Consider the following 21,958-nt stretch of genomic DNA (forward strand, 5'->3'; position numbering starts at 1 on the left):
ATTTTATTCTTTTTTATAAAAGATTAACTGTGGGGTGACTAGGTGGTGCAGTGAATAGAGCACCTGCCCAGGAGGACCTGAGTTCAAATGTGGACTCAGACACTTAACACTTACTAGCCGTGTGACCTTGGGCAAGTCACTTAAGCCCAATTGCCCTGCCTTCTTCCCCTCCAAAAAAAACAAAAAAGGATTAACTGTTTTTTATTTTCTCCCCCAAAACCTGTTTTCTAATTCTACTTATCAATTCGATTTTCTTCTTTTAGTTTTATTATTCTCTCCTTTGATTTTCATGATTTCCATTTTGGGGTTTAGTTGGAGTTTTTCGATTTGTTGCTTTCCTAGTTTTTTTAGTTATATGCTCAATTCATTCAACTATTCTTTTTCTCTTTTGCTGAGTTGAAGTGTTCAGAGATGTAAAATTTCTCCTAAGAAGGCATGATAATATAATGGATAGTGTTAGATTTAGTATCAGGAAGCTCTGGATTAAAATCTTGACTCAATACTTATTAGCTGTGTTCGGAGTGTGTCACTTACCATCTTGGGACCTCAGTTTCCTTATTTGTCAAATAAGAGGGTTTGACTTGATGATTTCTAGAGTATTTTCCAGCTCTAAATCTATAATCCTATGAACCTGAGTAGTATTGTCTCATATGTTGTCATTTCTTTTGCAATTATTTAACATTTCTGTGATTGGTTTTTTGACCCTCTACTTCTTTAGTGTTAAATAAGTTTTGAGTCCATTTAAATTTGAGCCACTTATTCAAAGGCCTTTGATTGTTATTTTTATTGTGTTATTATCAATAAAGGAAGTACTTAATATTTATTTATGGCATTCTCATATTCTAGCAAGCACATGATCAGCTTTTGTAAATGTGGCATACGCAGCTGAGAAACATATACTTTTTTCAATTGCGATTTAGTAATTACCAGAGAGTCACTATAGCTAACTTTTCTAAAGTCATATTCAGATTCCTCACTTTATTGTTGTTTTTCTCATTGTTAGGTTTGTCTAAGTCTGAGAGAGGTCCATTGATGCCCCTACTTAGTTTTGATCTATTTCTCCTTCTAATTTAACTTTTTCTCTAGGTATTTAATATGTGTTCACCAAATGAACTAAAATATTGATAGAATAGAATCTGGATATTGAATTCTAGAATCTAAATATGGATAATTATTTCATTATAATCAATTATTAATATTCATTATTATAGCATGATAGCTAGCATTTATAGAATGGCTAGCATTTCTATAGTGCTTTAACATTTTTACTACACTTTACAAAGGTTGTCTCATTGTATCCTTACTACAACCTTGGTGGTTTGGTCTTATTATTCTGCTTACTTTTTTAGATGAACAACCTGAGGCAAACAGGGTAAGTAACTCTCCTAGAGTGCCCAGCTTATAAGTGCCTATGGCTGTATTTTAATTCAAGTCTTATTCCAGGTCCAACTCATTATCCACTAGCTGAGTAACATAGTTTCTCTTTTTATCTTTTTAAAATCTATTTTTACTATGCTTTCTTTGAGATTATGCGTGTTATCCTTGGTTTTTCCCTTCTCGTGAAGCATATAAAATTCCTCTCTAGCCCCTCATTTTCACTCCATGTGAAATCTTTATGTTTCAGTTGTATTTCTTTCAACAATATGTTACTGGATTCTCCTTTCTAACCTAGCCTACTGTCTTCTTACATTTTATGGATGAATTCATCCTATTCACATTTGCTTTCATGATTATTGATTGTATATTTTTCTTCTAACATATTCTTTTAATTTTTTCCTTTCTTTGTCTTCTGTCCCCTTTTGAAAATAATAATAATAATAATAATAGTAACTAACATTTATATAATGCTTACTGTGTGCCCAGAACTGTGCTGAGCACTTTCCAGGTATTATCTCACTTGATCCTCACTACAGCCCTGTGAGGTAGATGCTGTTGTTGTCCTCATTTTACACATAAAGAAACTGAGGCAAACAGAAGAGGTGGAGGAAGAGAAGGAATGTGATCATCCCTGATCATTTGGTTCTATCCCATTGCCACTTCTCTCTTCCCCTTTCTCAGATCCTGATAATTGGTTCTTACAGTTTCTTTCCTTGTCATCCTCCTTTTGCAGTTGGTCCTCTGAAATCGAAGTTTGTTTTCCTTGATTTCCTTAATTCCCTCCCTGATCTTATCCATTTAATTAAACCCATCAATGGATCTCTTCTCAGAATGTTTCTAATATATAAAGTACATAGAATTAGAAAGAAAGTGAATTATGTTGAAATATAGTTATTTAAAGAATAAATAAGAAAAAATAAAGAAAAAAGAAACAACTTCATAGGCCTCTGGTTAAGAACCCTTGATATGTGGCCATTCATTGGTTTATTACCTAGGTTTATTGACCTTCATTAGAAAAATGATTCCTTGCTATAACCTTAGGTGAAAGATATTTGTGGTCTAAACTCAACCTGAATTTAAAAAAAACAACAACACTAAATGTGAGCCTTTCTGTTCCTTCCACAGTTGTGGCTTCTGGAGACACAGTGCAAACATTTCGTTCAGCTTTATTCCCCACACGATATACAGATACTGCCTGGCGGACACTTTCACCACGACTAAACTTTGTTTAGCCTTGCAGAGACCTGAAGGCATTAACAAGGAATTTTTTGTGCCTTAGGGAAACAACATTGGAATTAACCCTTAGTTGGGGAGATCCTGGAGGAGGTGCTGATGACCACATGGGTCAAATCCAGAGAGGAACTCACCCCTGCATTTCATCTGGTAGCTTTCTGTTTTAAATAATATTGCTAATTAAATGCGTTATTCCTTTATTTCTGTTTTTCTTGAGCCCTGTAGATACTGTTTGCCCACTAGAAATCTAATTCCTAGTTGCCCTGCCCTATTTGTGGCTTTGCAGAAATCTAGATAGCATTTAGCCACCATTCTCAAGCATATTCTTTTCACAATTATGTCCTTGGTCGACATTAACCACTAACATACTTGGATGTGAAAATTCTGAGTAGTGGGAGATTCAGAAAATTCTATTAATTATTTCATCTTGTTACCTTTTTCCCAGTTAGTATCTGGTCAGTCCATCTCTCTTAAGGTCTATAGAAGGAGGATTTCTGGCCTCTAAGGTATATATGCCACTCTTCTCTTGTTAGACCTCAGCCCAGAATTTCTCCTGCCATCCCCCTCCTCCATTCCTGTTCACACTAGCTGCTTTTGTATGTCTCACGCTATGTTGAACAGGTACATTACAAATTCATCCACCACTGTCTGGGCCCTTACTGTGGCCCAACAGGCCTTTTGTTTCTTCCTAATTGATTCTCTGTCTCACTCCACCACAAACTATTTCAAACCTTTTCTCTTCAAGCCTCCCATACCTTCCCCCTTGTTCCCGCTCTGTTAAGGTGGGTCTTTGCCTCTTACTTTGCTGAGGAAACTGAGCCTGCCTCAAGTGAACTCCCTCTTTTTCCTTTCTCTTCATCTCAAAACCTTTTGTCATCACCTCCCCCCAGTTTCTGAGAATGAGGTGGCCCTACTCTTTACCAAGGGCAATCACTCTCTGTGTCCCCTTGATCTCATCTCTTCCTATCATGTCAGTATATTGCAAATGCAACCTCAGGCCTTTTACCTTTAACCACTCATCTGCTGGTTCCTTTCCTACTGTCATCAGATATACCTTCACTTTTTAAAAGAATTTTATTTTTACATCACATGCTTACTTGTATAGATTACCTCCACTCCATGAGAAGTCCTGTGTAATAAAGTAAAATGATTAAATAAAACCATACTGACCTCATCTAAAAGTACATACAGCATTCCATATCTGTAGTACCTGGTTTTTTTTAATGAAAAGAAATCTATTTTCTCTCCCTACCTCTCAACTGATGAGGGAAAAAAGGGAAAAGAAAAACTAAAATTCCTAGTAACAGATATGAACAATCAAGCAAAATCAGTTCCCTCAATGACTGTATGAGAGAGAGAGAGAGAGAGAGAGAGAGAGTGTGTGTGTGTGTGTGTGTGTGTGTGTGTGTGTGTGTGTGTGTGTATTCTTCTTTTGTACCTGAAATTGATCACCTTACAGTCAGGAGATAGATAATATATTTCATCATCAGTCCTCAGGAATCATGGATGGTTACTGTATTGATTATAGTTCGTATAGTTTTCAAAGTTGTTTGTCTTTTACATTGTTGTTGTTATTTTGTAAATTGTTCTAGATCTGCTTGTTTCATTCTTCAGTTTATAAGTTTTCAAAACTGATTGTTTTTTATAATATCGATGTTATAAATTCTTCTTTGCTCTTAGTACCAGTTCATATAAATCTTTCTATGTCTCTTTGAGACCATGTGTTTCCTCATTTCTTACAACACTGTAGTATTCTTTCATATTCATATACCACAACACATTCAGCTATTCCTCAATTGATGGGTTTCCCTTTAATTTCTAGGTTTGGTTTGGTTTTTGCCACCACAAAAAGAGCTGCAGTAACTAATTCTGTACGTAGTGGACCTCTGTGTCTTTCTTTGACCCTTTTTGGGTATGGGCCTTGTAATGGTGCAGCTGGATCCATGGTCATGCGCTTTGGCTGCTGAGAGGACCCTGGATGCCTTCAAAGCAGCTTATAGCCACACCCTCCTCTTAAAGGGAACCCAGAAGACTACTTCCTATACCCCCAGCCTCAGAATTTGGAAGCCTCAACCACCCTGAGGCTATGCACATGAAACTCCATATTACTATGTAAAGTACCACCTACAGACTTACTTAGACCTCAGTCCACTGCCTCTGGTTCCCCTGGGAGCCCCACCCACCTCCTGACATTAGCAACCCAGGGTCAGGTTATTGAAGATGGTAGTCCTACCAAACTTCTTCATAATAAAGGCAGCACCCCTTCTCTGCTGCATGGAGTCCTATGTACCCATAGATAGTAAAACTTGGGATCCTTCTGGAATGGACCAAAGCTTGAATTAGATACCTGATAGCCCTTCCATGTTCCATGATCCAGTTTCTGGCTTTCTCTCTTTTCCTCATATGCAGCAACCCATTTCCTGTCAGCATGCCTTTGCACATGATTGGAATGTACTGTCTCCTTACTTCTGCCTCATAGACTCCCTCTCTTTCTCTAAGATGCAACTCAAACATCACTTTCTGCATGAAACCTTTCTTTTTTCCCCAAATGCAAACCTTGTTTTAACTACTTTGTATGTATTTGTAATATGTATATGTATATTATGTGCATATGTATATGTGTGTCTTCTGTATAAATTTTATATATACTTGGTTTCTCCCACATTAGAATGTAAACTCCTTGTAAGTAGGGATTATTATTTTTTTTTACTTATATCCCTGGTGCCTAGCACAGTGCCACCATAAATGCATAATAATCACTTGTTGATTGATTAATAATGTGATACTCTTTTGCATAGCCTTAAGATTAAGCCTTTCTATAAACTCATCTTCTCATCCCATTACTTTATGTTACTCATCTATTATCTTTGTTGGGCATATTTACCTTTGAAAACTTGAAATCTTAATCTTCCTAGAGAAATAAGGAAACCTTCATTCACCAGGTTTTTGAGCAGCATTTGAGGCTGACCCAGAGTTAGGAGGACTAGCTGACACCCTGAACTGATGATAACGTCAGGATGCAAAAACATTTTGACAGGCTAAAAACCAAAAAAAAAAATGAAATTTGTAGATATGAATGTAAAGTCTTATACCTGAGAGAGAAAAGTTTAAGATGGTGGAAGTGAGGATGGACAGCAGCTCTTTTGAAAAAGATCTAAAGTTTTTAGTGAGCTACAATCTCTCTATGAGCCAGTAGTATGATGAGGCAGCAGCCAAAGAAATGAGTATGATCTTGGACTGCATCAAGTAAGTAGTGCAACATCTAGCATAGCTGAGGTGATGGTCCCACTCTGCACTTCCCTCGTCAGACCCCATCTGAAGAATTGTGTTTAGTTGTGGGCTTTTGTTGCTGTTCAGTTGTTTCAGTTGTGTCCAACTCTTTGTGACCCCCATTTGGGGTTTTCTTGGCAGAGATTCTGGAGTGGTTTGCCATTTTCTTCTCCAGCTCATTGTACAGATGAGGAAGCTGAAGGAAGCAGGTTTAAGTGACTAGCCCATGGTCACACAGCTAGTAAGTGTCTGAACCCCAACTTAAGCTCAGAAAAATGAGTCTTCCTATCTCTAGCATGGTACTCTATCCACTGTGCCACCTAACTGCCCTTCCGCCTCAGGGATGTTAATGATGATCAAAGGAGATAATATTTGTAAAGCACAAACTTAAACTGAAAGTGCTGTACTAATGCTATGGTCACAGAGGTGATGCTGGTGCTGGTAGAGGTGACGATGATGGCAGCAGTGGTGGTAATTGTAAGTCTTACCTTAGTCAAAAAGAAGCCACCTCCTGAGCAAGAAGGTTTAGGTAATTTTCTACAAAACAATGATGAGGAATGGTTACCCAATAGAACTCTCTTCTTTTTTCTCTTAATCCAAGTCTGCCCAACTACAAAGTGGCAGCAATACCTGTAGGGTAAGTAGATTTCTATATCTAGCTGAGTGTTTATGATATTTTCTCATTGGAAGTCAAGGAGAATTACTGTTACCAGGTGACTCCTGTGTTAGATTTGGACTGTGTTTTTCTGTGTGACTACTCTGCATTGTAATAAAATTTTCCTCATGCTTGCAATGTACATAAGGGAAGCCTTTTAATAGTATATAGCAATGGGATTCTTTTCAAATAATAGTTCACATTTATGAGCACTTTATGGATTGTGAAACAATGATTGTGAGCAAGGTAGTACAAATTGAGTTGGAAAGAACACTATTTTACAAATGAGAAAATTGTGGCTCCAAAGAGTGCTACCGTTAATAACTGGGAATCTAGGCACCAAACTCAGATCTTCTGACACTAAACTCAGTGCACTTTCCAGCACACAGTGTTATTGGACTACAGGTGCATCCAGATATGGGCCATGCATTTTTCTAACAGCGTCCACTCCTCTCTTTTCTTTTGAACCAGGTGACTATGTTCTAGAGCTTACTGCTCCAAGAGATTGTGGTGCCAAGTGTGATTCTGCCCAAGTCTGAGGAGGAGAAGATCCAGAAGTTGATGGTAAAGTAGAAATGAGCTAGTTTAATTGTTACATCATAGCCTTGTATTACTATAATGTCTTCTGCCTTCCCTTCATGATCTATGGCTAGTATAAAGATCCAGTACTTGTTCAAGAACAAAGGGGAAAATTTAAACACATCAATTGGAAGGGAGTACAATGATTCTAGTAATACAAAGTCATCTTCACTGATAATCATTCACAAATAGATTGTCCACTTTTCAGCTTATCTTCAGCAAGATAGCATAGTTAGAGGTGATGCTGAGATCTAAGATGTGACCATTCTTGTGGGAGGCTGAGGTGCATCAATGATACAGGTTATAGGAGCTGAAATTAGTCATCTGGGAGGCCAGGATTTTTGAGGGTCCTGGGAGTTCCAAATTCTTTCCCTTTTTCCCTCTTCTCCCCCCTCATTGAGAAGGCAAGCAATTTGATATAGGTATATATATATGCAGTAGTGCAAAACATTTCCATATTAGTCATGTGCTGAAAAACACAGACCAAGAAAAATAGAGTTAAAAAAAAGTATGTTTCAGGGTAACTAGGTGGCGCCATGAATAGAACACCGGCCCTGGAGTCAGGAGGACCTTAGTTCAAATTTGACCTCAGACACTTTACACTTACTAGCTGTGTGACCTTGGGCAAATCATTTCACCCCAATTGTCTTTCCTTCCCCCCTCTAAAAAAAAAAGTGTGCTTCAAGCTGCATTTAGATTCCAGCAGTTCTTTGGAAGTGGATAGTATTTTTTTATCATAAGTCCTTTGGAATTGTTTTGGATCATCACATTGTTGAGAATAACTAAATCATTCACAGTTGATCATTGTACAATATTGCTGTTACTATGTACAGTGATCTCCTGGTTCTACTCACTTCACTTTGCATCATCATATAAGTCTTAACAAGTTTTTCTGAAAGCCTCCTGCTCATTTCTTATAACACAACCATATATCACAACATGTTCAGCCATTTTCCAATTGATGGGCATCCTCTCAATTTCCAGTTCTTTACAACCACAAAAAGAGCTGCTATAAATATTTTTGTACATCTATGTCCTTTTCCTTCTTGGTTTTTTTTTTTAATCTCTTTGGAATAAAGACTTACTAGTGTTATTGCTAGGTCAAAGGGTACACATGGTTTTATAGCCCTTTGGACATTGTTCCAAATTGTTCTCCAGAAAGGCTGAATCAGTTCATAACTCCACCAACAGTGCTTTAGTGTTCCAATTTTCCTATATCCCCACCATTTATCATATTTCTTTTCTGTCATATCAGCCAGTCCAAGAGGTGTGAGGTGGTACTTCAGAATTGTTTTAATCTGCATTTCTCTAATCAATAGTGATTCATAATATTTTTTTCATATGACTGTAGATAATGTTGATTTATTCATCTGAAAACTACCTGTTCTCATCCTTTGATTATGTATCAATTGGGGAATGACTTAACTTTTTATAAATTTGACTCAGTTCTCTTTATATTTGAGAAATAAGACTTTTATCAGAGAAACTTGCTTTAAATTTTTTTTCACATTTATGACTACTGACTGTATTTCCTTCCATTCTGTTTTTCCCTTATTCTTTTCTCTCTCTCTTTTCACCCTGTCACTCCTCAAAAGGGTTTTTGTTTCTGACTACTGCCTCCTTCAATCCTCTCTTCCATTAGCGCATGTTCCCCCTCTCCCCACCCTTTCTCAGTTCCTTCCCCTCCTACTTCCTGTAGGATAAGTAGATTTCTGTATCTAGCTGAGTATTTATGATATTCTCTCTTTGAGCCAATTCCAATGAGAGTAAGGTTCAAGCTTTGTACACCTCCCCCGCCTCCATCTTCTACTGTAAAAGCTCTTTCACACCTCTTTTATGTGTGATTTTATCCCATTCTACCCCTCCCTTGCCCCTTCTCCAAGTTCATCCCTGTTTCTCATCCCTTAAATTTTATTTTTCTAGATATCATGCCATCATAGTCAGCTCACGCACATGTCCTCTGTTTGTGTATACTCCTTCTAACTGCCCTAATAATGATACAGTTTTTACTTAGGAGTTACAAGTGTCATCTTCCCACTTAGGGATATAAACAGTTTAACCTTATTGAATCCCTTATAATTTCTCTTTCCTTTATACTTTTTTATGCTTCTCTTGAGTCTTGTATTTGAAAGTCATATTTTCTCTTAAGCTTTGGTCTTTTCATCATGCATACTTAAAACATCCTCTATTTCCTTAGATGACCATTTTTCCCCCTGAAGGATTATACTCAGTTTTGCTGGGTAGGTTGTTCCTGGTCGTAATCCTAGCTCCTTTGCCCTCTGGAATATCATATTCTAACCCTTCTGATCCTTTAATGTAGAAGCTTCTAAATCTTTTTTTATCCTGACTGTGGCTCTGTGATATTTGAATTATTTCTTTCTGGCTACTTGCATTATTTTCTCCTTGATCTGGGAGCTCTGGAATTTGGCTATAATATTCCTGGGAGTTTTCACTTAAGGAAGTCTTTCAAGGAGGTGATTGTTGGATTCCTTCCATTTCTAGTTGATCCTTTGGTTCTAGGTTATCAGGGCAGTTTTCCTTGATAATTCTTGAAAGCTGGGGTCTAGGCTTTTATTATTATTATTGTGGCATTTAGGTAGTACAGTTATTCTTATATTATGTCTCTTGGATCTATTTTCCAGGTCAGTTGTTGTTCTGTTGAGATATTTCATGTGTTCTTCTGTTTTTTCTACTCTTTTGATTTTTTTTTAATTGTTTCTTGATGTGTTATGAAGTCATTAGTTTCTGCTTGTGCAGTCCTAATTTTAAGGAATTATTTTCTTCAGTAAGCTTTTGTACCTCTTTCTTCTTTTGGGAAACTTTTTTTTTTTTAGGGAGTTTTTTCTTCAGTGGATTTTTATGCCTTTTTTAAATCATTTCGCCTATTCTATTTTTTAAGGTGTTGTTTTCTTCAGTATTTTTTGTTCCTCTTTTACCTGTCTGTTGGCTCTTTTTTCATGATTTTATTGCATCATGTAATGATGCAATAAAACTGTATTTTTTTTCCAATTTTTCCTCTATCTCTCTTATTTGATTTTTAAAATCCTTTTTGCACTCTTTCAGGAATTTCTTTTTTTTGGGGGGGGGTAGTCTGAAGCCAACTCACATTTGTCTTTGAGGCTTTGTATATAGCTGTTTTGACTTTGTTGTTTTCTTCTGAGTTCATTTTGATCTTCCCTGTCTCTGTAGTAACTTTCTATGGTCAGGATTTGTTTTTGTTGTTGTTTGTTCATTTTTCCAGTCTATTTCTTGACTTTTAACTTTATGTTAAAGCTGGGCTCTACTCCCAGTGGGAGGGAGCATTGTCCCAAGCTTCAGGTTTTTCATGTGGCTGTTTTCAGAGCTAGTTCTGGGGGTCTTTAAGTCTTCATGGCTTCCAAGGTGGTGTGGTCACTGCTCTCCTGGCCTGTTGTGCTCTGGTCTGTGGGTGACCACAAGCATTATGCTTCCCAGCAGTCACATGCTCTAGAGTACTTGTGATCCTCCTTGCCTGGGTGATGTAACAGAGCCCTACCACCAGGGCTAGCCACAGGGTCCACTTTACTCTCCTTCAGGCCAGTTGTCTGACCCCCTTACCATCTGTGGGCTGAGATCTCGGGAAGTAACTGTTGCTGATTCATTTGCCCCCAAGGCCTGCTATTGGCTTGCTGGGTCATGGCCTCCACTGGACTGAACTCTACTCTTACCCCAGTGAGACAAATCTTTCCTGCCAACCTTCTCATTTTCTCACAGTGGAAAACTGTTTCACCTTGGCCTTTTGTTGGCTCTACCACTCCATCATTCTTCTGAGGTGTTATTTTAAAGTTGGAGGGGAATTTGGGAGAATTTAGTTGAGTCCTTTATTCCTCCACCTTGGCCCCACCCATTGACTCAGTCTTTATTGTTAGGGAGCTGGAATAGTCCTTGCTTCCCATTGCAACTTCAAGGATTCCTTGTCAAGGTCAAACCCTCTACATGCACAAATGATCCTGTTCCATTCCATTGTTTAGCATATTCTTCAGTTATCTTGTCTTCTGACTCTTTTAAACAAATATCAGAGATTTTTTTCTTTAAATTTTTTTCTCCTCTCTTCAGAATTTCTCCCAGTATCCTTTCCCCTCACTCCTCCCACAGAGCCATCTCATATAACAAATAATTTGTAAAGGGGAGAAAAGAGGAAGAAGAGGAAAAAGAAATCAGCATAAACTGATCAATACATTGAAAACATCTGAAAATATTTGCAGTGTTCCACAACTGTAGACTTCTGGCTTCTGTAAAGGAGTGGGATCAGGATATTTTTTCATATCTGTTCTTTGGAGTTATGCTTGTTTTTTGTAATTGCAACATTTTTTTTGTTTTTGTAGTTCTTTATATTTACATTGTTACAGTTATACATATATACATACATACATATATGTGTATATACGTGTGTATGTATATGTATATGTAGTTTTGCCTTAGAAATTGTTAAAGCTTATGTAGTAGTAGAAAAAGTTTCCATTCCTTATTCTTTAGGACAGTACCTTTTTTCAGTTTAGATTCATGGCCGCTCCTAGGTCACACCAGAGCCTCACACCCATCTACTGACTAGAATTAGGGAAGTTAAGGAGGCAAGTGTTTTAAGAGAATTTGGAAGATAAAGTTAGATCAACAAGAGAGTCATAATGTCGCAAGAGAGGCATAAAAGTTTACATTCAATCTTATAGGAAATACACTTATCCCTTCCACATTGTGAGATTTAGGGCTATGGTATCCCTGTTATCTGGAAAATCCATGAAAAGTTTTTTGACCCTCCCTTCATACTAGAAAAGAAGTCTGATTTTTTTCTTTTTCTTTTATGGGGTCTTTACAGTACCTTATTGTAAAATTTGGGTTGATATTATATAATATTTTACTTGTATTTTATGCATTTCTGAGTTTCTAAACTTTTTCTATGTCATCAGCCTTTGTGTATTGTTTGTGGCTTCCACAAAACTCCCCCCAAATTCCCATTTAATTTCTTAATGCTGACCTACAACATAATCGAAATCATGATGAGGAAAGTTGTGATGTGGAAGGGATAACTGTAATCTCAGCCATTGAAAATTTTCAAATAGAAAACTGTTATCCAGGATGAATGAGCTCAAGCAAAGACAGTGTTTAGAGAAACCAGGCACAGGGCTGCTGTGAATGGAAACGGTATGACGAAAAGAGGTGGATGACTAGGAATGAGCACGTTACCTTTGTGATAAATGTAATGTCACTGAGAGTAAAAGAGATAGATAAAAGAAAGATTGAAGGAAGATCAATACAGTTGGGCAAGTGACTTGGATAATAGGGGAGAAGGAGACGAAGTTTTTGCCTGGGTGACTCCAAGAAGGATGTTATGACTGAAAGGAATAGGGATGTTCAGTTTTCCTAAGCCCCTGTTTTGACCATATCACCCCCTTGCTTGAAACAGTGATTTCCTATTTCCTCTTATCTTGCTATGATAGTGATTTATATGCATATTTCATCATCCCTACTAGATTCTAGCTCTTTCGGGGCAAGGAGTATACCCTCAACATGTTTTTATCCTACACAGTTACAAGCATATGATTGTTTATCAGTAAATATTTGAATGAATAAATCAAGTTGGGAGAGACAGAAGATGTGCTAAGTTTGGGTCATATTGGGTTTGAGGTGATAGGAAATCAGAGTGGAGATGTTTTGCTGCATTTGGCATTGTGAGAATGGAGTTCAGGTGACATTTTTCAACTTGCAAGCACTTTCACATTTTGTTGCCTTATTTTATCCTCATTACAACAGAGAGTTTCTTTAGGTGCATTAACCCTATTTGGCAGTGGTGAAAACTGACACAAAGAAGACTGAGAAAGAATATGACATATCCAAGTTCTTTTGGCCAGTCACTGAAGTAGTATGATCCACTGGAAACGCACTGGTTTGACTGTCAGGTGACTTGAATTTTTCCAGATTCTTGTCCCAGCTCTGCTTCATGCTAGTTAACTGAAATTGTTGCTGTTCACTCATTCAGTAATGTCCAACTCTTCATGACTCTGTGGATCATCCATGGGGTTTTCTTGGCAAAGATACCATAGTGGTTTGCCATTTCCTTCTCCAGGGGATTAAGGCAAACAGAAGTTAAGTGACTTGCCCAGGAGACTCACACAGCTAGTGTCTGAGGCCAGATTTGAACTCGGGTCTTCCTGAGTCCCGTCTCCCAGTGCTCTCCCTACTGAGCCACTTGCTGTGTCTTAGGTGAAATTAGACAAACCATTAACTTTGTTTTCCTTATTTATAAAAGGGGAGGGGTTAAACTTGTTGACATCTAAGGTAAAATTTCTTTCAATTCTGAAGTTCTTCTGCCAACAAAGGCCAAACCTGAAGGTGGCTATGAGTTTGTCTACTATTCTGCCTGCTAGGTGTGACTGTATTTTAACAGACACTACATGCTGTAGGCTAACATAGAGGTAATATCAGGGAAGCTAGTGAGTGTCTGTTACATTTAGCTATTTCTGAAGAATGCAAAAGAAATGGAAAGTATTGTCTTTTTTCCCTAGAGACTTTGTATGTCAGCCATGTAAGTAACATTGGATTTGTGGTCAAAACTTATGGATTCGAGGGGCAGCTAGGTGGCACAGTGAATAGAGCACTGGCCCTGGAGTCAGGAGGACTTGAGTTAAAATCCAGCCTCAGACACTTAACACTAGCTGTGTGACCTTGGGCAAGTCACTTAACCCCAATTGCCGTGCCCTCTCCCCTCCATAAAAAGCAAAATAAATTAAAAATTAAAAAAACAGAAACAAAAAAAAACTTATGGATTCGAGTTTCAGCTTTGCCATTTGCTAGCTATGTGATTTTGGAAAAATTATGCAACTTCTCCACCTTAGTTTCCTCACCTCTATCATCATTATCATCATCATCATCATCAATATTAAGAGTAAAGAAGTCACTTGAAACACTTTACAAGTCAATATATCAAACAAGTATGAGTTTAAATGGATTCCTCAAATGCTAAGGTGATAAATGAAGGATCTGAGGTGGGAAGGGTGGGCAGAGGAAATTGAATTAGTGAAAGCAAGGTATTACTCCCAAAGACCAGCTCGGTTATAGCCCATCCCTGGGGCATACATAATTTGTACCCCCAGAAGATCTAATTTGGCACCAAGTTATTCTCAGTCAGGATTCTCAGAGGAGACTGAGTTAGTTCTGATGCTGTTTCCTTTGTGTTTGTAATCAAGCCTCTGAATTAAGATGCCAAGGGCCAGAATAGGCTCCTTAGTCTGTCTTTGCCAAGGCTATCCAGAACCAAGCCTCCCTCTTACAAGTTAGGGTTCTATACCTACTACTATGTGAATAGGTCTGATAAACTCTGAACTTGATAAATAGTTATCATGGTCCTAAATGGTCTTCTCAGGACATTGTTTTTTGGATCATTCCATTTATGACTGGAAGGGACATTAGAGATGATATATTCCAACCCCTTCTTTTTACAGATGGGCAAACTGTGGCCCAGAGAAGTTGAGGGATTTTTGTCTAAGCTCATATGGTAATAAGTAACAGAGTTGGAATTGATCCCATGTCCTTTTCTCCCAAATGCTGTGCTTTTCCCACTGTTCTCTGGAAAGGGAAGATTTGAAGACACTTTGGTTATAGAAAAAGGACATTATGTTTGCCAAGAAACCAAATCCAGGTCTGGGGTAACAGAGTGTGTGAAGCTTCTTTGCATTTTAAAAGAAAATGATTGCTCTTTCTTGTACTTTTGTAAATGCTCTAGAATCAATTAAGATTAAGGGTGGAGTTTTTATTATTTTAGATAAAAGAAAAACATAGAGGAAATTGAAGAGTTGTTTTTAAATTTTTTTTCAGGGGAGAAGGAGCTTTCATTATTGTAGTTCCCTGTTGTAAATTTAAACAACAACACAAAACATTGGACTTGTAGTACTTCCAAGCTGTGCTCCGATTTCCTGTTATATTCCTTTTGGAAATGTGCAAGACAGGCCTAGAAAATGTAATTTTGATGTCATTTCTGCAAGGCTGACCATGATTCTTCTTCTCCCTTTCAGGCCTGACCACCTACTAACGGCCCCAGTGACAAGGCAGTGGCAGGGCTTTGTTCCTGGTCCATCCAGCTGTGGATGCTAACTATGCATATTCTTCAGTTGGCAGCATCAGGACGCAGGAGCTATGGAAGCTGAGCAAGGCCACCTGATTCCAGGGCGCTTTCCCTGGGTGTCATCAACAGGGACCCCTCTTTCCCCACAGCAGCAACATCACATCTCTGCCTGTTTGACAGAGATTGAGGGCATGTTCCTTGATCCACAGCCACAGCTTAAAGCCTGCAGGAGGAGGGTCAGAGACCATTTTCATTACAGCTGAGGAAAATGAAATTTCCATTTTATTTGGTGCCTTGTAGAGACAGTGCACTAACTTTTAGGGAGAGGAGTGAGGAAAAGGTTGAATTGTTTAGTGGAAACCTATGTGGTTATGGCTACTGACCCAACGTGATCAGAGGGGGCAAGTGTCACGCAGAGACTTATGACAGGCTATACCATGTTGCGGAATGGGGGAGTGGGGAATGGAGGCCAAACCTGGATGCTGCGATGGTCCAATCGCATCCGGCTTACTTGGCTCAGCTTTACGCTCTTCATCATTTTGGTTTTCTTCCCCCTCATCGCCCACTACTATCTCACCACCTTGGATGAGGCAGACGAAGCAGGCAAGCGCATCTTTGGGCCACGAGCTGGCAATGAGTTGTGTGAGGTGAAGCATGTGCTAGACCTTTGCCGCATCCGCGAGTCAGTCAGCGAAGAACTCCTGCAGCTTGAAGCCAAACGGCAGGAGCTCAACAGTGAAATTGCCAAGCTCAACCTGAAGATTGAAGCCTGCAAAAAGAGTATTGAGAATGCCAAACAAGACCTGCTCCAGCTCAAGAATGTCATCAGCCAGACGGAACATTCCTACAAAGAGCTGATGGCCCAGAATCAGCCCAAACTTTCCCTGCCTATCCGACTGTTACCAGAAAAAGATGATGTTGGCTTGCCTCCCCCTAAACTTCTCCGTAGTTGCAGGCTGCACAATTGCTTTGACTACTCTCGCTGTCCACTCACTTCTGGCTTCCCAGTCTATGTCCATGATAGTGATCAGTTAGCCTTTGGCAACTATCTGGACCCGCTGGTCAAGCAGGCTTTTCAGGCCACAGCACGAACCAATATCTATGTCACAGAGAATGCTGACATTGCCTGCCTTTATGTGATTCTGGTGGGAGAAATGCAGGAGCCATTGGGTCTACGGCCTGCTGACCTGGAACAGCAGTTGCACTCTCTGCCCCATTGGCGGACAGATGGACACAACCACCTCCTCATCAACCTGTCATGGAAGTCGAATACACAAAATTTACTGTATAATGTCAGTACAGGTCGTGCGATGGTGGCCCAGTCCACCTTTTATGCTACTCAGTACCGCCCTGGCTTTGATATAGTCATATCACCACTAGTCCATGCCATGTCAGAGCCTAACTTCCTAGAGATCCCTCCACAGGTGCCAGTCAAGAGGAAGTATCTCTTCAGCTTCCAAGGGGAGAAAATTGAGTCACTGCGGTCCAGCCTCCAGGAGGCCCGATCCTTTGAAGAGGAGATGGAAGGTGACCCTCCCGCTGACTATGATGACCGAATCATTGCCACCCTGAAAGCAGTGCAGGACAGCAAACTGGATCAGGTGCTGGCAGAGTTTACCTGTAAGAACCAGCCTAAACCTAGCCTACCCACTGAGTGGGCCCTGTGCGGGGAGAGGGAGGACCGCTTAGAATTACTAAAACTTTCCACCTTTGCTCTGATTATCACACCAGGTGATCCCCACTTGGTGATCTCTGCTGGATGTGCCACAAGGCTCTTTGAGGCACTAGAAGTTGGAGCGATTCCAGTGGTGTTGGGGGAGCAAGTGCAGCTTCCCTATCAGGATGTGCTACGGTGGAATGAGGCGGCCCTGGTGGTGCCCAAGCCACGGGTCACAGAGGTCCACTTCCTGCTGCGGAGCCTCTCAGACAGCGATCTGCTGGCCATGAGGCGCCAAGGCCGCTTCCTTTGGGAAACCTACTTCTCTACAGCTGACAGTATCTTCAACACAGTTCTGGCTGTGGTTAGGACTCGCATCCAAATCCCAGCTGCTCCTATCCGGGAAGAGGCGGCCATTGAGATTCCCCATCGCTCAGGCAAAGCAGCAGGTACTGACCCCAACATGGCAGATAATGGGGATTTGGACCTGGGGCCAGTGGAAACAGAACCACCCTATGCCTCTCCTAAATACCTCCGCAACTTTACCTTGACTGCCACTGATCTTTATCGCAACTGGAACTCAGCCCCAGGACCTTTCCACCTTTTCCCACATACACCTTTTGACCCTGTTCTGCCTTCAGAGGCCAAATTTCTTGGCTCTGGCACTGGATTCAGGCCCATTGGTGGAGGAGCAGGAGGTTCTGGCAAGGAGTTTCAGGCAGCACTTGGAGGCAATGTTCCAAGAGAGCAGTTCACAGTGGTGATGTTGACTTATGAACGGGAGGAGGTGCTCATGAACTCCTTAGAGAGATTGAATGGCCTCCCTTACCTGAATAAGGTGGTGGTGGTGTGGAACTCCCCAAAGCTTCCATCAGAGGACCTCCTGTGGCCCGATATTGGCGTCCCCATTATGGTAATGGACACTCTTATCAGATTTCTTTGGACCTTTGAGAACTGTCCTATCCCCATTCCTCAGTTTCCCTTGTTCATGTTACTTCCCTCCTTGATATCTTATAGTTTTCACTTCTACTTATTTTTCATGTGTCTCACCCTGCTTATTTCATACTCTTCCAGTTTTTTCCAAGATCTGTAGATCTGATATTGACAAATCTTCCATTTTCCTGTATTCATCCATTAATGAATTTTTTACCTAGACCATTTGTAGAAATTCTGTTTGAAGGCATAGCTTTTTCATGAAAAAGGAGAATTCGGAATTTTGGGTTTGAAGATTCTGAGTTTTGATTTTTAAGGGCTTGTCCAGGACAAGACTGGTAGGACTCTGTAGATTGTTACAGCAAAGACTTATAACAGTTTTGATTGTTCTCCAGAGTCCCTAAAAATAGAAAAACTTCATCAATATAGTACAAGCTGGTGTCATTTAGGATGTGTGGAGTTCTGCCTTCCAGGAAGATACACAAACATGGGTTCTGTTTCTCCTACCTGTAGACCTTGCTTCTTTAGTTTGGCCACAGGTATATAAGAGGGAGGGTCTTCTGTATCTGGCCCCCTGAATATAAGGTATAAGGTACAGTGGATTGGAGTTAGAGGGCCTGGGTTTGGCTTCTGCCTCTGCTACTTAGTATATACATTGTCTGGGCCTTAGTTTTCTGATTTGCAAATAGAACCAGATGACATGCAAAGTCTCTTCCAGTTCTATTATTATATGTCCTCAAACTAGAAGAAATTTTCCCTGTAGTCCAGTAGAACCAGCACCCAAGAGGGACTGAGAACTTGATCTAACAATGCTTATTTGAACAACCTCTTCTGTTCATATTAATGTTATCCTAGCCACCTAAAATAATATTAGACATTGTAATAACAACAAAAACCATATATATTTATATATGTACATCATGTGTGCATATATGGATATATTCATGCATACGTGTTTATTATAGATAGTGCTTTAAGGTTTACAAAGTGCTCTCCCATCTAATTTGTTTGGCAGGAAGTATAACTAATATTGTTATTTTTATTTTTTAATTTTCATTTATTTATTTATTTATTTTGGAGCAATCAGGGTTAAGTAACTTGCTCAAGGTTACAGGGCCAGTTATTTCTGGGTGTGGTGCTGAGTGTATCTGAGCCTGGATTTGATCCCCAGGTCATCCCAACACTGGAGCCGGTGCCTTTACTCACTGAGCCACCTGGCCGCCCCTAAGCAATTGGGGTTAAGTAACTTGCTCAAGGTTACACAGCCAGGTGTTTGTGGGTGGTTGAGCCCGGATTTGATCCCAGGTCATCCTGTCTCTGGAGCCTGTGCTCTTACTCGCTGTGCTACCTGGCTGCCCCATTTTTGTTTTTTAGATGAAGAAAATAGACTCAGCAGTGGAGTCGTTTTCCCTAGGGCTTTATATAGGGGCAGCTAGGTGGCACCATAGTGCACACTCTAGGCCTGGAGTCAGGAAGACTCATCTTCCTGAGTTTAAATCCAGCCTCAGACACTCACTAGCTATATAACCCTAGGCAAGTCACATCACCCTGTTTGCCTCAGTTTCCTCATCTGGAGGAAATGAGCTGGAAAAGGAAATGCAGACTGCTCCAGTATCTCTGCCAAGAAAACCTCAAATGGAATCATGAATAGTCTGACATGACTGAAATGACTGAACAGCAACAATTACAGATCCTTAGTGTTGGAATTGGGATTTGAACCCAAGTCTTCTGACCAGTGTCCAGCCCTCTTTTTACTACACCAAGCTGTCTTTGTAGCTTCTGCTAATATAGACAAGCAGCCAGGAGGAGAGGATCAGGTTATAGAACTCGTTCTTCAACAGAGTCTGGCATAATTGGCGTGGCTGAATATTTCTACCATTGGCTGTCAAATACTTGTCACTCACCACTGTTAGAAAACAATAGGTTTTCTTTGTCTTACAATCCTGTTAGCAGTAAGTACAGCTACTATACTACATAGGTACTATAGTAAGTACCTAGTTAAATTTATTGAGTACCTAGTATGTGTTAGGTATTATATAGAAAATCCAGCCCAAAAGGTCTTGTTTCTTCTAACTTACCTTTTAAAGAAGACAAGGTAGGGAAATAACATGTCCTCCTAAACTGAAGATTATATTCCTAGAGAAGTAAATTCAAGATGGGTAGATTTTGAGAAAATGTGATTGGAATGGGAATGTTTAAGTGGGATTATTTTGGGAGATGAGAGTGCTCTTATTCTCCCAGGCCATATGGATTATTCCTCTTAATTTTCTTTTTGAGAAGAACAGTAGATTACAGTACTAAAATCAATTGGACGTAAAATTATATATGTGTCTGTATCCGGAGGAGGTGAAAACAGGAGCTTAGTGTTTTATGGTTACAAAATGCTTTACACACATTATTTCATTTGACTCTTACAAGGTAACTCTATGAGGTAAGTAGTGCAGATGTTATGATTTCCGTTTTGGAGATAAGGAAACTGAGACTCACAGTGATTAACTTTCTTGTACAGGTTGTTACCAGCTACAGCTGGAAGGTGATAGAGCTTGAACTTGAGTCTTCTTATACTGAGTCCACTGTTCCATTTCATCACACTTTTCTGAAATGAAAAGAGACAAGCATGGTGTAAAGAAAAATAATAATACCATGTTTACTAAGTGGTAGAGGAGGGAGTAGTGGGGAAGGTGATGAAAGATCAGGGAAGCAGCAGTCTCAGTCAGAGAAATTGCTCCAAAGTGTTCGTCTGCCAGGGACAGCTTTAATAGCTCACTTAAAATTACAAGTGTCCTTTCATTCTCTACCCAGTTTCCCTAACTCTCACAGCCAGTTCTTCCTAACTGTTGTGATCTCCCACTTTCCTCTATCTGTCCTCATTCCTCTTAGTCTTGTCACTGTTGCATCTAGCTTCTTCCTCTCTTTTATTGTTTAGCTCCCTAACCTGTTCTAGAGTCCACTGTGCTCTTTGAGATATCTTTGGCTCTATAATTTATCAGATGCATCAGGGGATTTTTACAAACAGCTCGCTTTTTCGATTTCATGAGTGTGATTGAAACTTAGGCAGGGTTTTGTCTCTGAAGAGTAAATGTTTCACAAATGGGAGAGCAACTAAGCAGTGTACAGTTTTCCTTGGTTCTTTAATTTTGCTATGAGTCCCTAGGGTTGGAAGAGCTGATGAATGAAGGTCAACAATGAATAGAAGCCACCAAATAACTCATCAGAACTAATCCTTTCCTTTAACTCTGTTGGGAAGTAAGTGGTACACTTTGATCCCTGTTGAACCCATTCCAATAAGCACAATGCTTCAGAGGAATGCTGGCTCTTGCCAGAGAGGTGGCCATTCTGAAAAGCTTATTCAGTTCAGATTAATGTGTGATTTTTTTCCCCCCAACTCTTAAAAAAAAGAGAAATAATGCAACTATTTTCAAGCTGCAGACGTTGCTACACAGTTATACTTAACATGGAACCAGAATTTAAAGAAAGAGACGAAAACTTCTGACCTGTTGACACTCTTCACCAAATATATCAACGATTTTCGTTACCAGATATCCAAGGATACCTAAGGTTTCTTAATGACAGTGTCATTTTTGGCCATTTCTAATTTAAACTTGCCTTTACTGAATTTTTGTACCATTGCTAATGTGAAGAAACTTAACATAGCCAATTCAAGACATAGACTTCAGGGAAGGCTGATATTGATGTGACCTCACAGAGGTACCTTGACACCAAATCCTGCTGTGGTGAAATAGAATGAACTGGATTGGCAGACTCAGAGAGCCTGGGTTTATGTTGTGAATTTAGTATTTGCTATCTATGTCATCTTGGGAAAGTCATTTAATGTCCTGGATGCTCGTTTTCTTTCGCTCTAAAGACAAGAAATATTATGCCTCTACCTGATAGGATTGTTTTGAGGAATATTATTGTAAAACTTGAAGCACTGTATAAATATGAGCTGTTCTTAATTTCTTTCCCTTTTAGTGTTCTTTCCTTCCTTCATAAGCCTGCAAATAAGAACCAGATTAAAATTCATTCTTAGTATTTAATATACAGTTGGCCTAAAGTGTTCAAGCATATATTGACAACAGTCCACCCTTCATTTTAGACCTGTGCTGACTAGGTCACAGGATTCACATGACTTCATTTAGCTGGTTAGGCCTGGTGCCATGTTTATCCTTCCTGCTGCCCT

General features: G+C 39.6%; 1 protein-coding gene across 7 annotated transcripts in view; it reads left to right on the forward strand.

Moving 5' to 3' along the window:
* Positions 1–21,958, forward strand: part of EXTL3 (exostosin like glycosyltransferase 3) — a 92,035-nt gene that overhangs the window by 35,496 nt on the left and 34,581 nt on the right. For 2 of the 7 annotated variants that reach the window (XM_069075639.1, XM_069075638.1), the window contains exons 2-4: positions 2,657–2,760; positions 7,007–7,099; positions 15,139–17,758. In XM_069075639.1, the coding sequence (XP_068931740.1) occupies positions 15,611–17,758 (2,148 nt within the window). In that variant the 5' untranslated portion in view covers positions 2,657–2,760; positions 7,007–7,099; positions 15,139–15,610. Of the gene's footprint in view, positions 1–2,656; positions 2,761–7,006; positions 7,100–12,880; positions 13,027–15,138; positions 17,759–21,958 lie in introns of all 7 variants that reach the window. The other 5 variants (XM_069075641.1, XM_069075640.1, XM_069075636.1 and 2 more) reach the window with 3 other exon arrangements.

Source organism: Petaurus breviceps, unplaced genomic scaffold (genome assembly GCF_028583685.1).
Source record: "Petaurus breviceps papuanus isolate PSGF00001 unplaced genomic scaffold, PetGlider_PUasm1.0 90919, whole genome shotgun sequence".
Lineage (NCBI taxonomy): Eukaryota > Metazoa > Chordata > Mammalia > Diprotodontia > Petauridae > Petaurus > Petaurus breviceps.